The sequence below is a fragment of the Pleurodeles waltl genome, chromosome 4_1, assembly GCF_031143425.1.
Source record: "Pleurodeles waltl isolate 20211129_DDA chromosome 4_1, aPleWal1.hap1.20221129, whole genome shotgun sequence".
Classification (NCBI taxonomy): domain Eukaryota; kingdom Metazoa; phylum Chordata; class Amphibia; order Caudata; family Salamandridae; genus Pleurodeles; species Pleurodeles waltl.
This window is the reverse complement of record NC_090442.1, coordinates 271,738,292-271,763,969: the sequence shown is the minus strand read 5'-3', so window position 1 is coordinate 271,763,969 and position 25,678 is coordinate 271,738,292. Positions and strand designations below refer to the sequence as shown.

Below are 25,678 nucleotides of genomic sequence, written 5' to 3'. Positions count from 1 at the left end.
CTTCAAAATCCTAGAATAATAAACAACGTTAAACCGTGTAGGGCATGATGAGGATTAGTTTTGGAGGGGCCTGTGGGGAGCCGTGAAAATCCAAACATGTATGAATATAAAAATAGAGACATTTAAATATGTCACACTAAGAAGACTTGATCTAGATCACCACCTGTAAATACGTCAATACTGAAGCTGGCTTAAGTTAGAAAGCACTCACTTTTTTCCTAAAAGCCTTCAGAATGTCATCAATTATATAATCTTCCACATTTAATTCAGCTGTTGAAGATGGAGGGCGCCACATTTGTTGTTTCTGTAATTCTTGTTGTGTTGCCTCCCAATTCAGCACTATTAAGATTAAGAAAAAAGTGCACTTTAGCAACACATCAATTTAGCAGCATCATATTGTTGATAACAGCAATAAAACTTGTTTAGAAATTATGCTGACATTCCTAGATAGCACCTAATAAAGTCACAGTTTCCATGTTTACATCCTTCTACAAAACACTTAGCCCATATTATTCAATCAAATCAGATAGATGGATATAAGCCACCAAATCACCCCCCTTCTAAATCTCCTTCAATGTTTATATGTCTTCCTATTAAAGTAAGTCTAGGTAATACATACTATTTCACTTTATATTACAACATTTCTTACTTAATATCTTCTATAACTAATTTGATTGTAACCATTCATAGGTTGAGAGAAGTGTGTTTGAGGTTTGGGTAGAGTAGCAGAGAACTATATCAAAAAGACCTCTCAGTTTTCTCTGTGGGACTCGAGTTCACTGCAGTAACCTCCTCTGCCACATTATGATGTATCCTGCAGACTCACATTTTCCTATATCCAGCAGCAAGTGGATTGCAGCCCATTGGTGACTTGCTGCCAGTGTTGGTGTGCTGTCCAATGGCTATGTAAAGGTAATAACGATTAATCATTTTATGTCTCCAGTATCCCCACTGTTACTACTTTGTGGCTGGTTTCCAGACTTTAAATGTATCTTCGGATAATGTTTCACAAAAGAAAATGTGTTATGACCCTGATTACAAGTGGGCCAATACATTCTAGTAGGTACCTTACCTTCTATTACTACATAGCTATTACTACATATATCGGAATTTTCAGTACTGAAGTCATTATTGTACACCCTTAAATGTTCCTTAGGTAAATTTTACCAATGGGACACTTCGCTAGTTCAGGAAAAATGATTAAAGATGTTTATCCCATGCTAAAATTCACAAACGTGCTAAACAATGTAACTGTCCAGGTGAATTATTTCCTCTGTTATTTCTCCTTCTTCCAATATTTCCCAAGTAGAAAGCAGTGCAGTAATTCTGGAGGATACTTTAATTGAATTATTGCATAGTTTTGATCTTCATATTTGGTTGCTAAATGTTCTAGAATGACACATCCATTTCTTTGGATCAATGATTTTGCCTTTGCTCTCAGGCCTATTAGATTGCTCTATTTGCCTTGTAAGAGTAGATTGTTGTTAAACAAAAAAATATGTAACACACAAAGAAAAATAGATAAGCCATGCATTTTTAATGCAGATCTTCCAGGTCGAAAGGTTTAGGTCCTTCACTTAGGGACATTAGCTCTCTTTTTTAAAATAATGCTAACGAATCATTGCAGATTTTTGGTTAGCTACAATACTATAAATTCAGTTGTTATATTTACAAACCTGAAAGTTACTCACTTTAATCAATTTATCATCCTTAAGAGAATGAAGACCTGAGTCTGCTCTATCGAGGTATATTCCTGTAACTTTCAGGTTACACATAGATCTCAGTCCATTGAGCTATCCTTCCAGTTCTTCATGTCGATGAGGATCTAGATAGCTAAGAATACCTTCATCTTCAAGGGGAAGTCCTAGCTTTGATACCCTCGTCACTTATCTCGACCTTGACCAGGAAAAAGAGCGTCAGTAATAAAATGAGTAGCGGTCTGAGGTTGCCAACTGCAGAAAGGGCAGACCTGGCTATACCCAGGACAGATCAGTAGGCTGAAGGCTCTCTCTCATCGCTGGAGCAGGAGGGCTGAAAGTGATATTCCTCCAGTACATAGTGGGGAAAGAGCAATTGTAACTGGTCTCTCCCAGTAGTGTGCTTGGAAAGCTGTGAGTGGCACAACCTTTGAGACACATTTGGAAATAATCTGACACAGCACGATACTAAACCTTGTCCTGTCACATTGGATTTTTGTTATCATACAAATGACTTAAAATAACATTGCATCATGAATTGCATAGCATGACGTGTCACAACAAGACAGGATGCTTCATATGAATAGCATTCAGCCAGTCTCACTTTGTAAGAATGCAAAAATCTCAGTAAACATAACAGTGTGGGCATTTTGTCCTTCCAAACCAGGTTTGGGTGCCTGAGAATTTTAATAAGCCGACATTTAATTTGGCAATCATTGTACACTCTAAAACACATGTATTTTATTATTCTCTAATGTACCAATGACAAGCAAAAATAAAACAGCACACATAAGACACAATTTTAATGGAGTTATACATTGATGATAATTGTTCATATAGTAATAAAGCAAACATTACTAATTTGCTATTGCAATTGAATACTTACCTTGCTCAACGCTATCTTGCATGGGTCTCGCATTCATATCAACATTAATACCAAGATTTTTAAGAAGGTACTTGTAATCAATTGTATTTCTATTGCCAACACAATAACGACTCCAAAGTCTGCAAAAAGGAAACTTATTGTCAGTGCCTAGTCAAGATCATAAACTAAACAATATATGTCACACAATACAATTAAAATATTAAAATATTGAATCACACATGAGAAGATATTATTAAGTTATTAATTTAAGTTTTATAACAAAGTCTAAAGTTTTGAAAATGTCTATGCCGCTGGATTCAAACTAGCCTAGCTGATGAGGGGTGATACGCTGAAACTAGTTTGTTTCCAGGAGGACCTGGCCTGGCTCTTCAGGCTGCACTGTTTCCAGGGGGCGCAGGGTAAAAACTGATTTGCATATGGCCGGGACCAAAGAGGAATGGCATGGTGAGCAAAAAAAGATGGATTTAGGCACAGGTCTGTGACTGGGGTGAATGTTTGATTTGCTCAGCATCCCGTCCATCTTCTGCTCTTTTTACATCTCTCATATGCATGCGGCAGTAGGAGGTTGCCTTGCCTCTGCTGGATTGTGCATCATTACTATACAGAGGTGTCAAACTATGAAGCTTGGAACTCATAGGTACTGTACTAAACTCATAATTTTCCAAATATTAGCTTTTGTTAAAGATTTACCTGCACACCTACCATGATACATGTCATATACGTATATGTAGGGCAATGGGGAAACATTCAATTTCGGTAAAAATCTGTAATTTCCAAGCGAGAAGAAATTCTCTCAGCTGTAAATGAATATGATCAAGGAAGGCTTAGCAGAAGAAACATTTCCTTGTGGAATTCAGAAAGATCTTTCTGAATAAAACACTGATTCATTGCCATTCTCTATATAATTTGTAGAGTCTCAAAACACTCCTACCTCACAGGCATACATGTCCAGAGAAGAAGGGAGTTTGTTAAGGTTGCCTATATATAGAGCAAAACAAGGCCGATCAAGGTCTTATAGAGTTGTACAGAACTTTGGGTATATGTATGTGGCATATACAGGAGATGGAGATAAGCTCTGACTGTATCCTAGTGAACAGTATGCAAAGCTAAATTAAGTGGTGGCTGATCAGCCTTGCGGTGCTGGAAGGAGGCTGTCAATACTAATGATATTTGTCTATGTTACCTTTTGATTTCCTTTAAACAGGTGTTTGATTGACCTGATACCAAAGCATCTGCATAACAAGCATTGTGTGTTCTGCTTAAAGGTTCAGTTAATGATTTGACTCATCAAGTTTGTTTCAAGCAACTAACTGCAGAAATTATTTGGGTTGAGAGAACTCAGATGATAATCCTTTATATATATCTTCGTAAAATATTAGGATGATTTAAATGTGTGGCTTGGTCTAAATCTTGTGTTGAATTGATTGGTCTGATTCTGAGGACTTATAATAATGTGAGAAGGGGATGAAGAAAACAAAGTACAGAGCTCAAGTGATGAATACCTAATCAAAGTTGATTGGTCAATCTGACCAACTATTGCTGTGGACTTCCCTCTTTCAACTAAACAGTAAACCCAAGTAAAAAATAACATTCAGCCTATATTCGATGCCCTTATTGCAGTGTGAACTAACATGGTATTTCATTGTGGCCTGTAATCCCTGGCAAACATCCTTACTTCAATGATGTTCAGAGCTATTTTAATGCTGCAGTTGGTTCAGGTTGCTCTTTACAAGTCTCTACAATGTTGGATTCACCAAGCTTCTGTGAATCAAGAATCTTCTGACACTTTTAACTATGATGTTGCTGTACACATCGTGCAGTTTTGGGATCAAATGTTATACAAGGTGTGAAAAATCTTCAAGAACTATTAACAAGACAATAGTCAATGGTATACTGCTGGCTTCTGGTCTGGTCAAAAATCAAACTCAGCACCAGTTTACCAATTTTGGAACTCATTTGAGATAGGCTTCTTGTACCTTGTTACTGCTCCAAATTGCCTGTTACCTTCCAGTGTACCTAGACTTGTGCAGTTCATTTCACACATTGAGTTCATAGTAATGATGTCTGCCTTCAGTCATGAGAACTCTCTTCCATTAGCTGAGGGAGAATACATTTCTTGACTACTTTTATGATGTAAGATGATTTAGTCTGTGGATATATCTCAACTCATCAGTCATTTCTCTTCAAATCAACTGACAATGCATTATTAATAGAATGCTTTTATGAAAAAGAAACCACACAGTTCATCAACCTTGTGCATATGATTGTGCAATGAATCTAGAACCAGGTGCTGTTGATCCATTTCAAAGTGAGCAAAGGGCCCCTTTGTTCACAAAGGGGGGCACAAAAGGGGAATGTTCCCTTTTATTAACAGTCAACAAAGAATATCAGTGATTCCATGTATTTTTGCCCACCCTGTTTAGGGCTAACAAATTATGAGACACACAAATAGTGTTATAGTTCTGTAAGAATTACACAGTAGAGCAAGTTCCACAGTTGTCAAAAAAGTAAATAAAGTACTTCTTAACATGCTGTGAGAAAATATTCAGTCATAAGAAGGGTGATGAAACCACTCAATTGACTTTTTAGGTCTGGTCCCATCAGACTATTGTTTTGCCAAAAAAGGCATACAATATGTAGAGAGAGGTGCTTTTGGTCAGCAAAATTTAGCCATTGCTGTTAACTTGTCATTCATACTTTACCTCCACCCACCACAGCATACAGTACATGGCAATAGGTCAGCCGACTTACCATGCTTTCCCTTCACTGTAAATTTACTGCACAGAGCCGATGTATACATCCACCTAAAATAGTTCCTTTCTCTTCATTAATAAAGCTGTAAGTGTGCTTATTTTAGTTATTTTTTATATTAAATTTAAATATGGCTTTTTTATAAGTGAGTGTTTAAGTGACATTGTAACATTGTACCTCCCTGCAGTTTAGGTGCTTGGTTAAGAGCTGATTTATTTTTGTCTCCTTCCCATGTCATAAAAACAAAATGAATTGCACAACTGAAAATAATGTTTTTTGTTTAAACAAAAATTGCTAGCAAAATGGACAGTTGAATGATGGTTAATTTTAAAGATTTTATTGATGTCATATGACATCCATGTTTAGGTCACTAGGCTTTTTCTTTTTTCCTTTTTATTGAGTGGCATTTGTGTGCAATACAAGATGCACAAGCTTGCGAAGGCCAGGCTTATTGGCTTTTCTAGTGCTTGTTAGCAAACAAAGACTACTGCTAATACTTTGAATATGGATTTGCTGAATATTGAACCACAAATTATGGGTTGATAGATTGTATCAGAGTTTAAATTGTTTTTTAATTGTCTTTCCCTCTTGTTTCTTTTGTAGTCATTAACCGAAAAATATTAAGCAAGACACTTTACATTTTTTATGAAGATTTCACATAACAAAATAGTTCTTAAATACAATTTAAGTTTAATTGGATGTTATTTCTGCAGACTTAGCACAACGTGCATCATTGCGTTTTCAGAAGAACTAGTGTGAGATTATTCTGGGGGCATTGGTCGACGGTGTTGTTCCATACACCCACATATATTTCTGGTCAGAACTGGAGATGGGAGTTGTAAAGCATTACTTTTAAGATATGTGACCAATATTTTTCTTCTTGCTCCCTTGTAAGTCATTCTCTATTTTTAATACCTCATAATACATTAGATTTGTGTCGTAAATTGATTACACTGAACAAAACAGTAATGTCTTTTGGGCTGGCCATAGCTCCAGACATTTCTCAGCAGGAATTCATGGTTGCTGCTGCTGAATATTTTGCAGCAACTGTTTGATCTTTGTACTTTGGTGAAATACAATATACAGGGACGATTTAACGTCCTTCATGCTTGTCATTATAGTCCAGCTCCAGTTTAAGTGGTTGGTGATAAGGTTAGGCTTTTACTTTGTTTCCTTCATTCATGTTATATGCTCATTAAATTGTCAACTTGTTCTTTGTATAATTGAGCAATTCAGCAATTGTGGCTGTTTGAACACTTCTCCCTTCACCTTGACCTACAAATGATGTTGTCCAACTGCCCCAAGCCCGTCCATGCTACTCACAATGTGTACCTCCACCTCCTATTCCTTCAGTGGCAGAGGGGAAATGTATGGAAATACTTGAACAAAAAGATACTAACATAACCTCTAACTCTTACAGAGAGACTGGATACATAATATACTTTTTAGTTTCTTAAAACAGAAATAAATAATAAGTGAACAGTGTTCTATGGAAGAAGCAATGCCTATCTCAACCAGCATTTTTATTCAGAGGCTGACATGGTCACATTTATCATTCAAGTCATGCACTACAAAGCACTATAATAGGCTAAAGAATGTACAATCTGTGTTTTTGAGAGACTCATGTCTAGATTGGTTTACATGAATCTGGTGCTTGTAATTTGGATGCCGCTTCCAAATTCCTATCTAGAGTTGTGTAGTTACTGGTAAAATGCTGGAGAAATGGACAAGGAGTTATCTCTCCTCTTTTATGTAGTTGATGAGCAAGGACACACTTGGGGTAGAGGTTATTTATCCTACAGTGAACATCTGGATCTAAACAACAAAAAATCAGAGCTGTTGGATTTGATGGTACAGCCAAAATGACCTCTCCATTAAAAGACTTTCACAACCATATATTATCATTATGTCAGAATTATATAAAAAATATGACATACCTTCACCCACCAACCTAGGTAGCATGCTTCATGATTGTGTATGTCACTTCTGTTTGGCAATTTGTTGTGTGTGTGTGTGTGCGTGCGGGGTGCAGTCTATTTGTGGTCACAAGAAGCGCTTTGTGGTGGTGGATTACCACTTTTGTAATGTGAGTAATCTATGAATATTGAAAATCCCTTTCAATACCAATATTATCCTTGATTCTTGGTACCTTGGAAGGATACTAAAAACAAGAATGGCAGGAATGTATGAATAATGATTGCATCTCTGTCTCTATTATTAACATGTTTCAGACTTTCTTTGTGATCCTTATTATTCACTCTACTGTCATTCACACCTGCAGACTAATGCATATGATACTCTGTGAAAACAGTAGTAATCTATTTGCTTTAGAGTTCATAGAAGAAATATGAGAGATAAAACACACTACTATTAAAAACATGTAAACACGGAAGAGTTATCTTCACTCCCTGAAAGCCAGATGTTTGACATTCTAAATGGGCAATAAAAACAAATAGTAGACAGTGACATGTGTAGGAGATATTAAAAAGCATAGCAGACTCATGCTAGTGATGGTGATTATTGCAAACTTCATATACTATGGAAATCAGTACTCAGTGATTCATAGCACCTGTGATCCAATTTATACATTAGCCTCCATACCCTGATCCCCATGGAGGGTGGAACACTAGTGGTCCCTGTTAGCCAAACACTGTTTAGGAAGACAGATTAAGGAATCCTAAAATCTGATTAGGCTGGTCAAAGATAAAATAAATTAAACTCAATGCCCAAATCAAGTGTTTACTTATGTCTTCAAAGGGTGCCACCTGCCAATAGTCTAGTTAATGTGCCGCGGCCGAATGTTATCAGTATCGGCTGTGGGCATGCCTGAAATAGGAAGAGCCTAGTCAACAGGAGTATGGGTCTCACGTGCGCATCGACGTCACTCGTGATTACCATATTGGGAGCATCAGGCAACCCACCACTAGTCAATGGAGCGTTGGATTGCCCATGCAGTATAAAGGGTTGGAGGAAAGAATGGAAGAGTGTCCCAAATCTGTCCTTTTGTAAGGGATTATTGACCCTCATCTGATACGTACATGGATTTAGGCTATGCCTACGGAACGAATAAGGAGGGTAGGAGGTGGATTGTGAGCTCAAAAGCGTAAGTGCACATGTGCATGTGTGTACATTATCAAGGGTGTTACCTAGTATTTAAAGACCAAGGTTCCCAAAGAGATTAAATATGCACCGGTGAGAAATGGCATATGAATCTGTATTTGTGCAAGAGAATTTATGTTAGGAACCAATCACTAGATCACATAAACATGCAAGAGGGTGTGCCCTTATCGCTAATAAAAGGTTATTGTGTGAACATCTGTGTCAAAATAAGTCATGCAATCCTCCCAGTACACCATATGTCCTTGCCACCAGGCATATACATCACATTTGTAGCAAAGGAACATCATCATTGTGGCCATTTATGTGTGTTCTCAAATGATAAATCTAATGTTGTTCTTTATTGAGCAACAATGTCTGCATTGCGCTGTCGCCTGGCTTATGCAGAGTTTGCCCATACTCTAGCATAACTAAGACCATTGAACTTTGCCTTACAATGCTTTATAAATTAAGGAAACACAGCAACTGCAATACAACCAAAATCATCTACATGGATGCATCCTCTGTGACCCTAGTTACATCAGTATGACATCCAGAAAGATAAGAATCAACAAGCATCGGAGTTATATCAGCTGCAGACACAATACAATACACATGACGGTTTATTACATGGACCAAGGGCACTCAGAAAATGACATCCAATGGGTGATCTTTGATTTTGTCGCTTCAGATCATACAACATACTAGTACTGCACAAAGCCTTTTGTTTCCTGTATTTTATTGACATCAATTGGTTGGTAAATTGAGTACCATCACGTTGGGTAATAGTTACAACTATTATTTACTGTGCTTGCAAATGGCAGTGTGGTTATAAAAATACTACATACTTACTTCTCAAATTCTGCATCTTTCATTTTAAAACAATAGTTTTCAAGAATTCGTCTCAACTCATGCCTCTGCAAATGACCATTTTGGTTGTAGTCAAAAAGTCTAAATGATCTGACAACATTTTTAAGATTTGCTGATATCTAAAATACAAAACATGTAGAAAGATTACATTTTTGCAGATATTAAAATCACATATTTGATATTTATATTTCACAGGATGTTAAACTATGTAAGGTTCTTTTGGTTAACGTTTTGAACATGTTTGACCGATTTGGTGTAGTACATTTAAGCAACAAACTTGTTAATAAGCGCCAACAAATAAAGTGACAGGCGTCCTGAAGATAGCAAGGAAAAACTTAAGAACAACGCATGACATAACGGCGACAGTATCTACAGGATCCCTTGGTTTTTTAAGTAGTAACAGTAGGACAATGACAACCAAAGGATTCTTCCTTCATTTGTTTTTCATACATGTGAAGGAAGGATCAATGGAAAGAAAGAGCAGTCTTCAGCATAGGCAAATGATTTTCCTGAGAAAACTGAGAATTAGGTCAACATCAATATGGAACTCTAAAAGGGAGTAGAACAGGGATAATCAGAGCAAGTAAGAAAGTAGCAACACACTGGCAGACCAGCTGTCAGTAGCCTAATGCTGATTAGCCTTCTGGAGGCTCAGCCAGGTAAAAGGTAACTTTCTAGTTACATTTTGTACATATTTATTAAACAGCTGACTTTACCATTACATTGCATTTTTTAATAAATATTAAAAAAACAGTCTTTATATTACTTTTATGCCTGACCAATGTTAGAAGTTACAGATCATAGTTTATAATCTGTACTTTGACATTTTCTAGGATTCAGCAAATGACCTGCCAGTTGAAATAGTTGTTGGGACCTAGTCACTGGAAGAACATGGCAATTTTAGTTTGGCACATTTTCCACTTTTAGATACCAGGCATCCTACCTTGTGCACAACAAGATGTACTTAAGGCTGGCGTATTTATGTTTAGAAGCACGGTTTCCAGTCTGGCTATTTTGACACGTTAGCTGCTACAGGCTACAATTAGGAGGCACAAGGCTATGCTTTCTAGGTCCACTAAGTGGATGGCACAATTGGTGTTGCAATTTACAGCTAGCATTTAAGCTTTCTGTTACTTACACATGACATTTTGTCTTGCACCCGTTACCTAAATGTTGCAGAGGTTGATGGATAATCTCTTGAAAAACATGGAGAGGGTTTCATGTTTTCATGATGACATACGTATTATAGCAACTACCACTGAAAAGCATCACTACAGCTTCAGAAAAGTTCTCAAGAAATTATAAGATATTGGCAAGACATTTCAGATAGATAAGTGCAGGTTTCTGTGTAAGGATGGCAAATATATAGACTGAGCATCTCTGATAACAGTATAAAACCTAAAACATCTCTACTGAAAGCAAGTCAAGGTGCTCTTGAATCTAAGAAGATATATCCTTTGGCTTCATTGTTAGGTTTATGTAAATTGTCTGCAGCAGAAGAAAGATATTCAGCGACAGCGAATGAAGCCCTAGGGTGCATGAGGATACTTGAATATTGTATAACATTTTATGGGGGAGACACTTCATCATTTATACTGATCACAACCATTTTATCTTTTTATTGGCAGAAAATACAACTGAAAACACGACTTTTAGATTGGTTAAAATTATGTCTAAGTCTTTTGAATGCAATGTTAGTGGTGAGCACATTGTTGCAAGGTTCAAATATAGGGCAGATTATTTCTGTAGACTGCCGATTCCTCAAGATAAGAAAATATCAAATGTATCTGATAACTGTGTGGTTGCTTCTGTTTTTGGTTTAATTAGCTCAGTCACAGGAATCAATACTCAGCAAAACTGGGTGAATGCTATGAAAAATGACAAAATTGTAAATTAAATTACAAAATATGCTGAACGCATGTAGTAGTAGAGCTATGTAATACATTTTAAGTGTTCTACAAATTTAAAGATTAATTAGCTAGTCAAGTGGCTGTCATGTTCAGAGGTGACAAAACTGTTTCTTCAAACTATAAGGTTGATAATATCAAAAAAGCACATAAGGTCATCTGGGGGAAATGTTACAAAAAATGATTGTCTACTGATTGCACTGCTACCAAACTGAGCAATGTCCCCTCTGTGCACTAATTTGTGGTCTCTTTATAGAGACTCCACATTTGGATAATATGTGTAACCCAAAAATGTGCATGTCCTTCACTGGTAAATCATCACTTTTCTCCGGTATTCATATGTGGTATATCTCTTTTATTTATGGTCAACAACATACATGCACATGCTTGTGTCGCTGTTGGGTTCTTTGTGCCATGTACATGAAAACGCATTCAACCGTCCCGAAGCATTTCAGGCCATAGCCCTTCTTCAGGGGAAATCATACTACAAATAAATACATAATGCGCAGTAGGAGAAAGGGGCCTGGAAACGTGCTGCTGAAATAATCTCTATACTCCCTTCAATGTGGTGAAAACCCGGTATTAACTGGTCTTAATTTACTCTGTGTTATGGTAAATAGGAAACAAGCTGCAAATTGTGATCACGTGCTTCCCTGTCAGTTGCACTCATTGCCACACCTTGTACTGTATATGCACCTGCCATAATGTCTACATGGTTGTTATGTCCTGTGAAAAAATAAATAGAGATAAATGAGACACAATTAGCTGTGAATCCCTGGCTAAGCCCCTTAACTTGATGTTAATTATGCTCATATTGACTATGCACCGGCCACAATGTCTACACGGTTGATATGTCATGTGGTATTTCCAAACAAATATACGGGTGTAACCCGCATGCTAAATGAGTGTTAGACTTGGCATCTTTTGGCATGTCTCCCCTGTCTTTTTGCCTTCTGACCTCCTGTTTTTATGGCAAACTGGACTCTGTTGTTGCTGGTTTATTGTCTCTGCACACATTACCACTGCTAATCAGTGCTAAAGTGCAAGTGATCCCGATATAAATTGTATTGTTGATTGGTTCATCCATGATTGGCATATTTGATTTACTGGTAAGTCCTTAGTAAAGTGCACTAGAGGTGCCCAGGACTTGTAAATCAAATGCTACTGACTGTGCCACCCACGGCTAGCCTTGTAAACATGACGTGGACCCGCCACTGCAGTGTCTGTGTGTGCAGTGTTAAACTGCCAGTTCAACTTGGCAAGTGTACCCCCTTTCCAGGCCAAAACCTTCACATTTTATACATGTAAGGCACCCCTAAGGTAGGCCCTGGGTAGCTCAATGGGCAGGGTGCAATGTATGCTAGAGGTGGGACATGTCACTGTTTCAAGGCCTATCTCTCTCATAGGTTAACATGGCGGTTGCCTTTAAATATTCTTTAAGTACAGCTTTCCCTTGAGAGCAGATAGAAATATGGAGTTTAGGGTCTCTGGGCTCACAATTTTAAAATACAGATTTTAGTGGAGTTGGTTGTTATATTGTTAATTTGAAAATGCAACTTTTAGAAAGTAATCATTTTCTTGCTTAAACCATTCTGTGACTCTGCTTGTTTGTGGATTCCCCATCTGGGTCAGTTTGACAGTTGGGCTGTTGTGAATTCCCTCTAGACAGTGACACAAAGGGAGCTGGGGTGTAGCCTGCATATCCTAATGAACCATCTGAGCTAGAGTGGAGGGAGAAGTGGTCACTCACTCCAGAAAGGGCTGTGCCTGCTCTCACACAATGCAGTCTCCAACACCCTGGTGTGTGTCTGGGGCCTGGCCTGGACAAGGAAGGATCTTACAAACAACTGAGACTTTCCTTTGAAGTTTGCCAACTTCAAAGGCAGAAAGGGGTCTAAGTAGTGGATCCCAAACCCTAGACTTTTAGAATCTTTCTGGATCAAGAGGAACCTCTGCCAAGGAGAAGAGCTGAAGAGCTGGAGGAAGAGTATTGGCCCTTTGCCTGTGACTGTACTTTGCCCGGGTTGGCCTGCAGTTGCTTCTTCTGCCTTAAATGAGAGCAAAGGGTAAACTTTGCTGTGTATCCTGCTTGAGAGAGTTCTCCAAGGGCATGGAGTAGAGCTTGCCTTCTGTTGGAAGTCTCAGGGATATCAAAGAATTCAGTTTCACCTGTTTACAGCACTGAGAACTGTGTATTTTGTGCTGTTCAAGAAGAAAAATCTCTGTGACACCATCAAAAATGCCGCAGCCTGCACTGTGACCTGCCGACGCCGCACGGAGTGGCACTGCCCTGCTTAGCACCGCAACCCTGGTCTCACCCATGCCTCCATTTGACGCCGCAACTGAGTCACTTCTTGCACAGTGACCTGTGGGCCCCACACTCTGGCATCGCCTTGCTCACACCACAGCCTGGGCATCCTCGATGACGCCGCTCCTGCTGACACCGGCGCCACGGCCTGCAGTGTGGACACTGCTTGTGAGGTACACAAAGAACTGTCCCGCACCGCAGCCCCGGTCCACCGAGGCCAGCACCATTGACTCTAGTGTCGTCAACAGATGTCCCTGTCTGCACCACGACCTGTGGATGCCACTCGGAGCCAGTCCTGCGCCGCACCACCGACTTGGGTCTACTGACGACAGTGCTTCAGCAATGACAACGCCACCGCTACCTGCACCGTGACCTGGTGACATTGCACCGACCTGCTTCACATCGCAGCCCTGGTCTCACGATGCCGCTGGACGACATCACCGAGCTGCTGCCTGCACTGTGGCCTGTGGGCACCGCACATCTCATCGTCCCACTTCGCACCGCAGCCCCAATACCATCCACGCCAGCGCTTCTAACTCCGTCAGCCCGGAGCTTGATCTGCAATGCGTGTGGCTTCAAGAGCCCAGTGATCCCTGCACCGACTCCAGAACTGACACTGCAATGCCGCTCTCGGGATCTCATCGCGAGGATCATGACTCCCTGTGTTTCAAAGGTTCTGTTTGCGGGTCTTCCCAACACATAGCTGGCCCACAACACCGCGGCTGGCCTGAGCTGTTGATTTTGTTGATCACGACGCCGTGATAGCTCCAGGTGGAGCTATCGCCTGAAAGTCACTATATGTTTAAGTTAATTCTTGCAAAATGCATACCTTTATTACTGTGCGTTGGATTTTTCTTGTTTTGGTCTTGTTATATAGATAAATAAATGGCTATTTTTCTAAAATCGGTGTGGTATCCTTTTGTCGTGTTTTCACTGTTTTACTGTGTGTTATGTGCTAATGCTTTTCACATTGCTTCTGAGATAAGCCTGACTGCTCATGCCAAGCTACCAAGGGGGTGAGCAAGTTTTATCTGAGTGGGCATCTCCCTTATCCTGACTAGAGCGACAGTCCCTACTTGGACAGGGTGCAAACCGACTGCCATCTAGAGACTCCATTTCTAACAACTTGGTTCCCCATTGTTGTTTCAAATAATCTACAGCTCTGAGTCCTTTTGACTTGTTGAATAGAGTATATGTCCTATAATAGATGTTATTCTGTAAATCATAAAAATAAACAAAAAATACAATTGACAATAAACCAAAATGAAATGAAAACATAAATCAAACGTCTGTCATAGAAAACACTGCTCATAGAAAACAACTGAATTCCAATTGCCCATTTAGTCCCCTAGAATCACTTTCTAAGGTTTTTAGTGTTAATTTCCTGATGTCCACCTATTCCCTGGGGTGTACTGTCTCTACTATCAAAAACCTTAGTAGGTAAATATTGTGTCCAAGTGAATTGAAATGCACCGCAACCACAGACATGTGATTTTTAGTGTTAATGTTACCCTTATGTTCAGACAGTCTTGTCTTGATTCTGCGTTACATTTTCCCCACATACCCTAAGCCACAAGGGCATTTCAAAAGATAGATGACGTTTTTGGAATTACACATGGCATTGGTTTGTTGCATAATCTTTGTTCCTTTGTATGGGTGAGTAACCATGGTGCCATTAATAATAATATTACAATTACCACAATTTAAGCATGGTTCAGTCCCTTTGAATCAAGCAGTCTCATGAGCTCCTTCACAGTATTCTAGAAGTTTCTTGAGGTTCTTAGATCTTTCGTATGTGAATAATGGAGGTTCATTCTTTCTGGGCTTCCTCTCCTTATTGTCCTGGTTTTGGGTGGATGCCTTAGCCCTGCCCCTCTTTCCTGCCTTCTTTGGTGGGACGGTGGTGGAGGCCACAACAGCAGGGGACCCAGTTGGAGTGCTACCAGGGCTGGAGGTGTGAGGGGCAGGTGTGCCTGCTGTGGCAGCACCACAGACTGCTGTCTGTGGGCATGGCTCAGCCCAGAGGAGGACAGGGAGGTCAAAGGTAGGGGTCTGGCAAGGGTAGCAGGGTGTTTGGGGGGGACTGAGACTGGACCAGGGGACAGGAAGAGGGAAAACTCATGGAGGAATCTTTTTTTTAGGGGCAGCAGGTAGGTCATGGATACGTTGTTTAGGAGTGGAGGGAGAGGGGATGGTTGACAGGTGTGTACGTGGATGTGGTTTGGGTGCTGGTGTGTGGGCGTATGATATGTGTGTGCTGGGTGTATGTTGGGTGGATGAGTGTGGGCATATACGTGTACTTGGAGGAGGAGTGGAGGAGACACAGGGAGATTGCCGGGGGATGTGTGAGTAAACGTTGGGGTGGTGTGTGCAGGTAAGGTGGATGTGCTGCATGTGGTTGTGTTGACTGTTGTGGTGCTTGCGGATGTGGTGTATGGGGTGCTTGTATGGGGGTCTGCTGTTGTGGTGACGGTGGCAGTGATGGCACATGTGGCTTGACATGGGACTGATGATGTGGTGTCTGTATGTGTGAGTGGCGATGTGACTTTGAGGGGGGAGGAAGTTGGGAAGTCAGTGTAGGGGAGTGGATGTTGTTGTGTGTGCATCTGAATGGTGGGTGTGTGCATGGTGGTGGTGGCGTTTGTGGTGCATGTGATTGTCCTTGCGCTCTGGGTCTGTTCGAGGGGATGCATGCTGGAATAAAAGTGTGCTTTGGATGGGAAATGGGAGAGGGATGTGGGAATGGGAGCAGGTAGTTGGAGGGGGGGACAGAAGAAGATGGAACACTGGCTGCCATCAATGAGGAGGCTAGAGCCTGCAACGATCTCTGAAGGGCAGACCGGGCACCGTGAATGCCTTCCAGAAATGCATTTGACTGTTGTATCTGGGATGCCAGTCCCTGGATGGCATTCACGATGGTTGTCTGCCCAACAGAGATGGACCTCAGGAGGTCAATAGCCTCCTCATTGAGGGCAGCAGGGCTGACTGGGGCAGAGGCAGAGGTGCCTGTGGTGAAGGAGATGCCTACCCTCCTGGGTGAGCGGGCACTGGCAACTGCGTGTGGGGAGCTACAGGAAGGGCGGTGCTGGTAAGGGGGGTGGCGGACAAGGATGGTGCAGGCATAGGGCCTGAAAGTTCCACCACCACCAGGGAGTCGCCATCAGAGGAAGAATCTGATGATGGTGTAGATGTTCCTGTCTCCCCCGTGATGCTCCACTCGCCCTCCGTCCCACTGGTCCCATCGGCTCCGCTGGTATCAGCCTCCTGGGTCCTATGGGATGCAGCTTCCCCACTCGCCGGTGCCCCTTCTCCTTCGCCAGATGATGCTGATGCACGCAAACACAGAGGAAGACAGGGAGGGAGGGTGGTACTTGCACAGCCACATAACCCATGCACATATAGCTATGTGATGTGAAACCTCAGACTTCTCAGTCTACGCATACACCACATGCCAGCAGACAGCAGATAGGGATATGGCCCCAGCAACACATTTTGGATGGTTGGGTGTACAATGTGTGTGAACTCCAGAAGCAGGAACACTGTCCACATCAAATACCCTGCTCATCTACCACACAGTTACCATGTCATCCATACTACTTAGCAGTTAAGTTAACCTCAACTCACATCCTGCACGGCTTTAAAAAAAATGGATGTAGTACATGTGCCCCAAGCCTAGTCTGACAGTAGCTACCTAGCACACATTCCACAGCCTTCACACACTGAACAGGCTGTACCTATCACTCACCACATAACCTAAGTATGAATGTGAACTCATCTCCTTGTGGCTGCCCTCAAGCGCCCATCCAACTCAGGGTACGCCACTGCCAAAATGCGGGACATGAGGGGGGTCAGGGTCCAACGGGCACCCATCCCTTGTTGGAAGGACGTCCCCAGCTGGGCCTCACCGGTCTTCCTCACCCAGCGTCGCAGGTCCTCCCACTGCTTCCTGCAGTGGGTGCTCTGCCGGCCATTGACCCCTAGGGTCTGCACTTGCTTTGCAATGGCACGCCAAATCCCCTTCTTCTGTTAGGCACTCACCGGCATGGATGACACGGAGAAAAGGAGACAGTCATGTAGGGCCAGATGTAGGAAGCCTTTTTGCATGCCGCAAACTGTGAAAAACGCAGTTTGCGGCATGCAAAAGGCCTAACGCGATGCACATCCTCAAATTGCGAGTCGGTACCGACTCGCAATTTGAGGATGCGACTCGCAAATAGGAAGGGGTTTTCCCTTCCTATTTGCGACTGCATCGCCATGCTGAGTTGCTTTGTGACCGCTTTGTGTTACTGGTGGTAACACATTCGCAAAAGGGAAGGGGTTCCTTTGTGAATGCCGAAAATAATATCTTTTCAGACTACTCTGAAAAAAACGAAACCAAATGGTTTCGGAAGTTTTTTCTTTTTGCAACTCGTTTTCCTTTAAGGAAAACGGGCTGCAAAAAGAAAAAAAAAACTGCTTTATTAAAAAAGCAGTCACAGACATGGAGGTCTGCTGTCTCCAGCAGGCCACCATCCCTGTGAGTGCATGGACTCGCTATGGGGTCGCAAAAAGCGACCCACCTCATTAATATTCATGAGGTGGGTCTTTGCGACCCCATAGCGAGTCGCAGAAGGTGTCTGAGACACCTTTCTGCATACAATTTTGCGAGTTGCAAATTGCGAGTCCGTATGACTCGCAATTTGCAACTCCCAAAATTGTCTTTTGCTACATCTGGCCCGTAGTGTGGCATTTTAGGGACTGCACTGGACATAACACATCTCCTGATTATATGCACATTTCAACATTCCAGTTGTCCTCACAGCCCTCAGCCAGGTCCTTCCACAAGTCACTCATCGTTGTCCCAAAGCCCCCGTCCACATTTATACTACTCACAGACAGTACAATCATAGTGAACTCACCTGCTGCCATGGTGCCCCATACAACTGGGCATACAGGGGTAGGACACCCTCCACAAGCTTCTCTAGTTCTTTTTGTGAAAAGGGTAGGGCCATATCCCCTGCAGCACATGACATCTTGGCTACCAGTAGCAGAACACAGCAGCGTGCACAGTGGAGGTCTTCTCAGCACGAGTGCCAGGAGTAAAGTGAACATGAGCACATAAAATGGTGGTCACGGCCACCGCAGACATCACCGTCACCACCATCATTGGCTCATACCTACCATAGGAAACCATATTAACCAAAGATGAGTTGCACGGCGGTTGCGACCACCATGACGTCTTACGCAGGCGGGATTTGCTCACTTCCATCTGTCCTATGCATGCAGGACAGGCGGCTCCCATTTTACTTCTACAATGTGTATAGAGGGGGTTTATGAGGTGCAGCATGGATGTTTTACAGTGACCTGTGCACAGCTCCACTGCGTCCACACAGTCCTTTATGCACATAATGATTGCTACTCCCTCCTATTCCCAGGTACGGTGGAAGAATGATGGTGAGGAATGCTCCTGCCAACAGGCGCCTGGTCGATCTTGCCACCCTTGAGGAGCAGCACATCATCCAGTGCTATTGGCTAAACCGTCACACCATCATGGAGCTTGTGAGGCTGTTGGAGCTGGATCTGAAGCCTGGTATTCGTCATCCCAGTGCCATCACACCCACAGTATAGGTGTTGGCAGTCCTCCACTTCTGTGCGTCCGGGTCCTTCCAAATTACAGTGGGCTGGGCTTCCGGAATGTCCCAGCCCATGTTCAGCCACGTCTTGAAGAACATCCTATGTGCCCTACTCAAACATATAGGCAGCTATATCAGGTTCCCCTAACGTGATGATCTGCCCACTGTGAAAGCAGCCTTTTACTCTGTAGCACATGTGCCACATATGATCGGGTCTATTGATGGGACCCACAATGCCCTGGTGCCACCCAGGAGGAGTGTCAGCTGTTTGGGAATCGTAAAAATGTCTACTCAACCAATGTTCAGGTGGTATGTCTCGCAGACCTCTACATCACACAAGTGACTGCCCGGTTCCCTGGTTCAGTGCATGATGCCTACATTCTGCGTAACAGCAGCATCCCACACCTGATGGCACCACTGCAAAGGGATCGTGCCTGGCTCATCGGTATGTAACATGTCATATGTGTGCCTCTGTATTCTTAACACTCTACACCACCTTCCAGATTTACCTACAGTTTTCAATATGCCTATTACCTCTGTGCAAACAGGTGACTCTGGTTATCCCAACCTGCCATGGCTACTGACATTGCTCAGGCATCCGACCACAGCAGCAGAAAACCGTTTCAATGAGGTCCATGGTAGGAACTGACGGGTCATCGAACGCACCTTGGGAGTGCTGAAACCCAGATTCTGGTGCCTGCACCTTGCTGGAGGGGCCCTACTGTGCAGACCAGCGAAAGTGTACCAGATCACTGTAGCGTGCTGCATGTTACACAATTTGGCTCTCAGACATCACATCCCATTACTGGATGCTGAGGTGGGTGCCACTGTGCCAGTGGCTGATGAAGGGGACATCGAGAGTGATAAGGAGGAGGATGCAGCTGATTCCAGAGCAGAGCTGATACAAAAATTATTTCACTGACATACAGGTGTCAAAGCCATGCTGTGTAACGAGTAGCAATGTCTGCTGTTTGCACGGCTGCTACCAGGGTTGTGTGTTCAATGTGGGTATTGGGCGAACCCACTACTTTAGATGTGGTGCTGTTATCTGTATTACAGAACTTGAAAATTATTGCTCCTTTCTGCCTGGCACTGTCACATACATTGGAACGACAATGGTCTGCCTGTTACACATGTCATGGTTGTATATTTTGTACTCATGGTAGATAATGACATAGGCAGAAACTGTGCTCAAAGGTGTTTATTTTAATTAGACAAGTGCAGGGGCTGATGAGTGGGGTCATGGCGAGTTGGATCATCAGAGTACTTAGCCCAGCTTTTGGGAGTCGAAGTCCAGTATGATGGTCACATGAACACGGAGTTATGACAGTGGACAGTCAACAGGGTGTCGCTGTGACACACAAGGGGGTATTTCTAGAAGTGGCTCACTTCCCGGCAGTGGTCTTGGTCTTGGCATCAGTGGAGGTTGGATGTCTGGTTGGACGTCCTCGCTTGTGTGGGGGCTCCTCAGCTACAGGGGAAGGTGTGCTGGAGTCCTGCATGTCCTGTGGCAGGGCCTCCATTCCACTGGCTGAGGCTGACGTGGAGGGCTCAGATGTGATCTGGCTAATGGCAGGGGCCTGCTGGTGGGAGGTTGACTGACGCTGGATGGTGGTACGTTCCGTCAGCACCCCTACTATGGAGGCCATAGTGGCATTGTGGGTCTGCCACTGCTACATGGCCTCCCGATGGTTCTCCTTCTGAAGCATCTGGGTCTCCTGCAGAGTAGTGAGGATCTGGACCACAGTGTCCTGGGTTTGGTGGTATGCAACCAGAACTTGGGTGATGGCCTCCTGGCTAGTCTGATTTTGTTGCTGCCCCTTCCCTTGGACCACAGATCCCCTTCCACTAGCCCTGGCACCCTGTGTCTGTGCCCCTGGCACAGTGTGCCCACTCCCAGTAGCACAAGGGCCTTTATTGTCTGGGGCGGGTGCCCTTGACTTAGGCTCCTGTACTGTGGAGCACACCTGTAATTGAGTGGTCCCTTAGGCACAGGTTTGGGGAGGAGGGGCTAGCTGAGCTGTTGTAGCCACACGGGAGGGTGGGTCCGGGCTGTCCAGGTTGGGGCTGCTGGGGGTGGACTGGCAATTGCCCCAGATGGCCAATATGGCAATTTATTGTCTTCCAGAAATCAACTGGGGCCTTCAACCTGGGGAGGGCTGTTTGACCCTGGCATCCACTGCTGGGTGGCAGCAGCAGGGTTAGCTGTGGATGGGAAGGGTGAGAGTTAGTACATGGATACATCATTGTAGTGTCATGGTGTGCTGCCTGCAGTGGGTGGATTCGTTAGACAGGGATGGCAATGACATTTGCAGCAATACAGACACTGCATGGTGAATGGGCTTTGGGCCATGCTTGTCATATCATATGTAGTCATGGGTTTGCTGTTTGACATTGCTGTAATTGCCATAGGTAGTGAGGCAGTGTTGGCTAGCAGTCGGGCTGGGCTGTGGGATGATTGTCCATGCAGGTGCTCCATTGTGAGGTGTGAGTGTGATTCGGATCCGGAGTGCATAATGATGGATTGTCAGAGTGGTAGTTGAGGAGAAAGTGAAGGTTTAGCATGCATTGTGCGGGGGTGTGGATGGTGGGAGAGGGGTTGTGAGGCATGCAGAGTAGGAAGGTATGGTCATAGTGGGGGTGCATTGTTGTGGTTTGTGATAGACTGAGGAGTGGTGGGTACTTGGGAGGCATGCATGACTGGAGTGGTTAGTGCTCGGGGGTGTTGCTTCCTTACCAGAGTCAATTCCTCCAATGATTCCAGTCAGGCCCTCAGGATGCATGATGTCCAAGACCTTCTCCTCCCAGGATGTCAAGTCAAGGGGAGGAGGTGGTGGTCCACCGCCAGTCTTGTTGAGGGCGATGTTGTGCTTAGACGCCATGGAACGGACCTTCCCCCTGAGGTCTTTCCACCTTTTTCTGATGTCCTCCGTTGTGTGTGGGTAGCTGCTGACTGCATTCACCCTGTCGACGATCCTCTGCCATAGCTCTGTTTTCCTGGTCATAGATGTTTGCTGGACTTGTGCTCCGATCAGTTGTGGCTCTACTTTGATGATCTCGTCCACCATGGCCCACAACTCATTGTCGGTGAAGTGTGGGTGCTTGTGGCGGACATGTTGTGGGGGTGTGTGCACCGTGTGAAGTCAATGGTCAATATGTAGTGGTTCGTGGGTCGTGTGTCTCTGGGTCATGGTGGTATTCGCAAGGGTTTGAGAGGGTGTGAGGGGGTGTTTATTATGGTGCAGTGAACAGGTGTGTGAAATGTGTGTATGTATTTCAGGTGCGGGGTATTCGAACTGTCCAATCTGGTGTTGCCTTCTATTGGCAGTGATTTTCTGTCCTATCGCGGTGCGCACCGCCAATGGTTTCACACCGTGCATGTTCTGCTATGCTGAAATGTAACTCATGATATGGTGGCTGGAATGGTGTCAGCGTGGTGGGCCCGGCGGGTAGACAGTCGGTCTTTCGCCGTCAGTGGCATTGGCGGTGTTGGATTTCTAGCTGTGTTTCGTCGGCTTGGTGATTGTGACTCGTAATAAGGCGGACACTGTACTGCCAACACTGGCGGAATGGTGGCAGGATTTTCCATGGCGGTCTTGCCCGAAGACCGCCAAACTCATAATGAGGGCCCTGGTGCCTTTCTGTGAGATTCAGATTAATTCCCGGTTGATAAAGTGTCATCCTCTAATGATCTAGTGGACTGTTTAATTTGTCTTCTTTTGGCATAAATGTCTGCCCAGTTGTAAACTTCTCCCAGTTTGTAGTCTATGGTGTCTCTCTTCAATTTTTGGATCTTTTTTCATTATTCTCATTAGTGTAACATTCTAGAAGAAGGCTAATGTCCAAAAGTGTTTTGTTCCAGTCAGTCTGTTCCATTTTGTTTCACTTTTGAGTTGGTTAATTTCACTGGTCAACTCCTGTAGCAATCTAGATAACTCCTCAATAATAAGTAACATTAAATTCAGAGAACATTTGTTCAAGATAGCGTACCAATGTTCTATCAATCTGGAGTTGTTCTTGCATAATGTAGGTTTCAATGATATCCTTAATCCCCTTGGAATTCTCTGGACTCTGTGGTATTTAATCAAAGTACTGGCATGTAATCTTTGATTGACCTCCTTCCTGGTCAAATAAAGTAAGTGTTTAATGTTTCCTTCTATGGATCCTGTAGTTATGTCCCCAGACCCCACCTCCCCTATTAAGGAATATATGTGTTGTGCTTTGTTGGATGTAAAACCAAATACACTTGCTCTGTGCTCAATTATGTTTGAAATTTCCTCATAGGACATAGTGGTCAGTGGCAACCATGCAATGTTCTAGGTTCAAACAGTAAGCATTTGATTGTTCTAGTAGATTATTTTTCAAAATGGATGGTTCATTAGAAAGCCTTCAACTCATGAGGTGATTAAGTTCTTGCTAGTGATTTTTATAGAGAGGGTTTTCCTAGGCCTATTACTACAGACAACAATGTTCAATTTACTTCTACCTTGATTTCTGAATTTATGAAACAAGGAGGAGGAGGACAAAAGAAGGAAACAAGTACACTCCTTTTATTACTCCCAGCAACAAGGGATGTGTTGAAAGGGTATGAAGAAATGATTCTAATGGATTTAGCTATAGGGCATGGTGTAAAATCTTTTGTTCAAGAAAAGTTGTGGGCTTATCATGGACTGCTTTATACAATTATTGCATTCCCATTGTTGGAATTGTTAAGGAATTGTGGCCCCAGATCAGAGAAATGCTATATGTGGTTAATACAATATAACCTGTGATATGATTGAAAAATAATCCGTCAATAATACTACTCTCATTAGTGATTGGGAATGACCAAGAATCAATAACTTACACACAAGGGCTTGGCAACATTTACTGAACCTAAAAAAGTAGCAACCGAGCCAGCAAACCTTAAGGCCCTTTTGTCGAACATCGACAGATTAAAGACAAAGCTTGGGGATCAGTGAATTGGGTGTATTTATTGATGATTTTGATGTGTGTTTATTTCAGGAGACATGGATGATCACCTTTGTATTAAGACCAGGGTTAAGGGGATGTTATTGCTTGGCCAATGATTCCACGGCAGGTCGGGCTGCTGGAGGGCTATGTCCATAGATTAAAACCTCACTTCAGAGCACTATTAAAGTTATCAACAACCCTTTCCAAAACTCACTAGTTTTAAAGCTATCCCTGCCTAACAGCAAAGCATATTACTAGATAAAGTTTAGGATAGACCAGTCCCTAGTTCCCGAGATTCTTTTACATTGCGTTGCCTAGACCACTTGTTAAAATCAGCCTTCAAAGGGGGTGCTAATGTAATGGGAGGTGATTTGAACACTTATTTTGAACATTCTGATTTAATTAACCCTTGATTAGCCTAGGCATGAGGGTGCCCATTGGGGCATATCACCACTTGAGGCCACCCCAATGAAAAAGCTGTCCGAGATTGAATTCTAAGTTACTGACATAGTTCTCTCTCATGGCATTTGTGCATGCAATGGTTGCTCAAACTCGGACAGCAATCCTGCTCCAATGTTTAGAAGGGGATACTGTAGAAAACACCTAGACTATTCCTTCATCAGCTTAGAATTGTGGAGGGATTTGGTTGACTTCTTTGTTGTCCACAGGGGTGAGAGTGACCACAACCCTTTAGCCCTTCTCTTGGGAGGGCCAGAGCAAAAAGCTTGTGCTGTGGGTTAGAGCAGGGAAGCAACGATTTAGTTATATCTAATAAAATAAAGAATGTTAAATGACCCCATATAGAAGCTAAAGCATGGGCACTAAAGAACGAGTTACTTACCTTCGGTAACGATTTTTCTGGTGGATACATTAGCTACCTGTGGATTCCTCACCTAATGAATACTCCCATGGCGCCAGCATTAGACGGAAATCTTCTTACTAGTCTCTGCACGTCGACGAGGACGTCACTCTAGCCCACGCGACGCCGTCTGACGTCATACAGGCAATAAGAGGTCCTCGCCGACGTGCCGATGACAGTACCAACATTTTTTACGTGCATGAGAATAATAACCCAATGTAATGAAAGAGCAAAGCAACATCTCTTAATATTGTAAATCACACAACATTGCAATAAAATAGCTGTAGATTTAATATAACCTTTTTTTTTTTTTTAAACAAATAAATATATTTATACATACGAATCATGTATATACACAATATATATAAATTTATATATAAATATACACATATATACAAATATCATATATGCAAAATGTATTGCAACTTTGAAGACCAAAAGGAGCACACTCAAGGATTGCTTGGAGAGACCAAAAAGGCAACGGGGAGGCGGGTGGGACCGTGAGGAATCCACAGGTAGCTAATGTATCCACCAGAAAAATCGTTACCGAAGGTAAGTAACTCGTTCTTCTGATGGATACAACTACCTGTGGATTCCTCACCTAATGAATAGAGTCCCAAAGCAGTACCACGCCCGGCGGAGGGTGCCTAAATGGTCAAACCAAGAAATCCTGCAGCACTGACCGCGCAAAATGACCGTCCCTTCTGACCTCAGAGTCCAAACAGTAATGTTTCACAAA

At 42.9% G+C, this 25,678-nt stretch overlaps 1 protein-coding gene across 1 annotated transcript in view; it reads right to left on the bottom strand.

The window, feature by feature from the left end:
- The window catches only part of EFCAB6 (EF-hand calcium binding domain 6), a 469,029-nt gene that overhangs the window by 332,445 nt on the left and 110,906 nt on the right, over positions 1–25,678 (bottom strand). The window contains exons 6-8 of the mRNA XM_069228294.1: positions 9,283–9,419; positions 2,584–2,702; positions 212–339 (exon numbers count right to left, since the gene is read on the bottom strand). Coding sequence (XP_069084395.1) covers positions 212–339; positions 2,584–2,702; positions 9,283–9,419 — 384 coding nt within the window. The remainder of the gene's footprint in view (positions 1–211; positions 340–2,583; positions 2,703–9,282; positions 9,420–25,678) is intronic.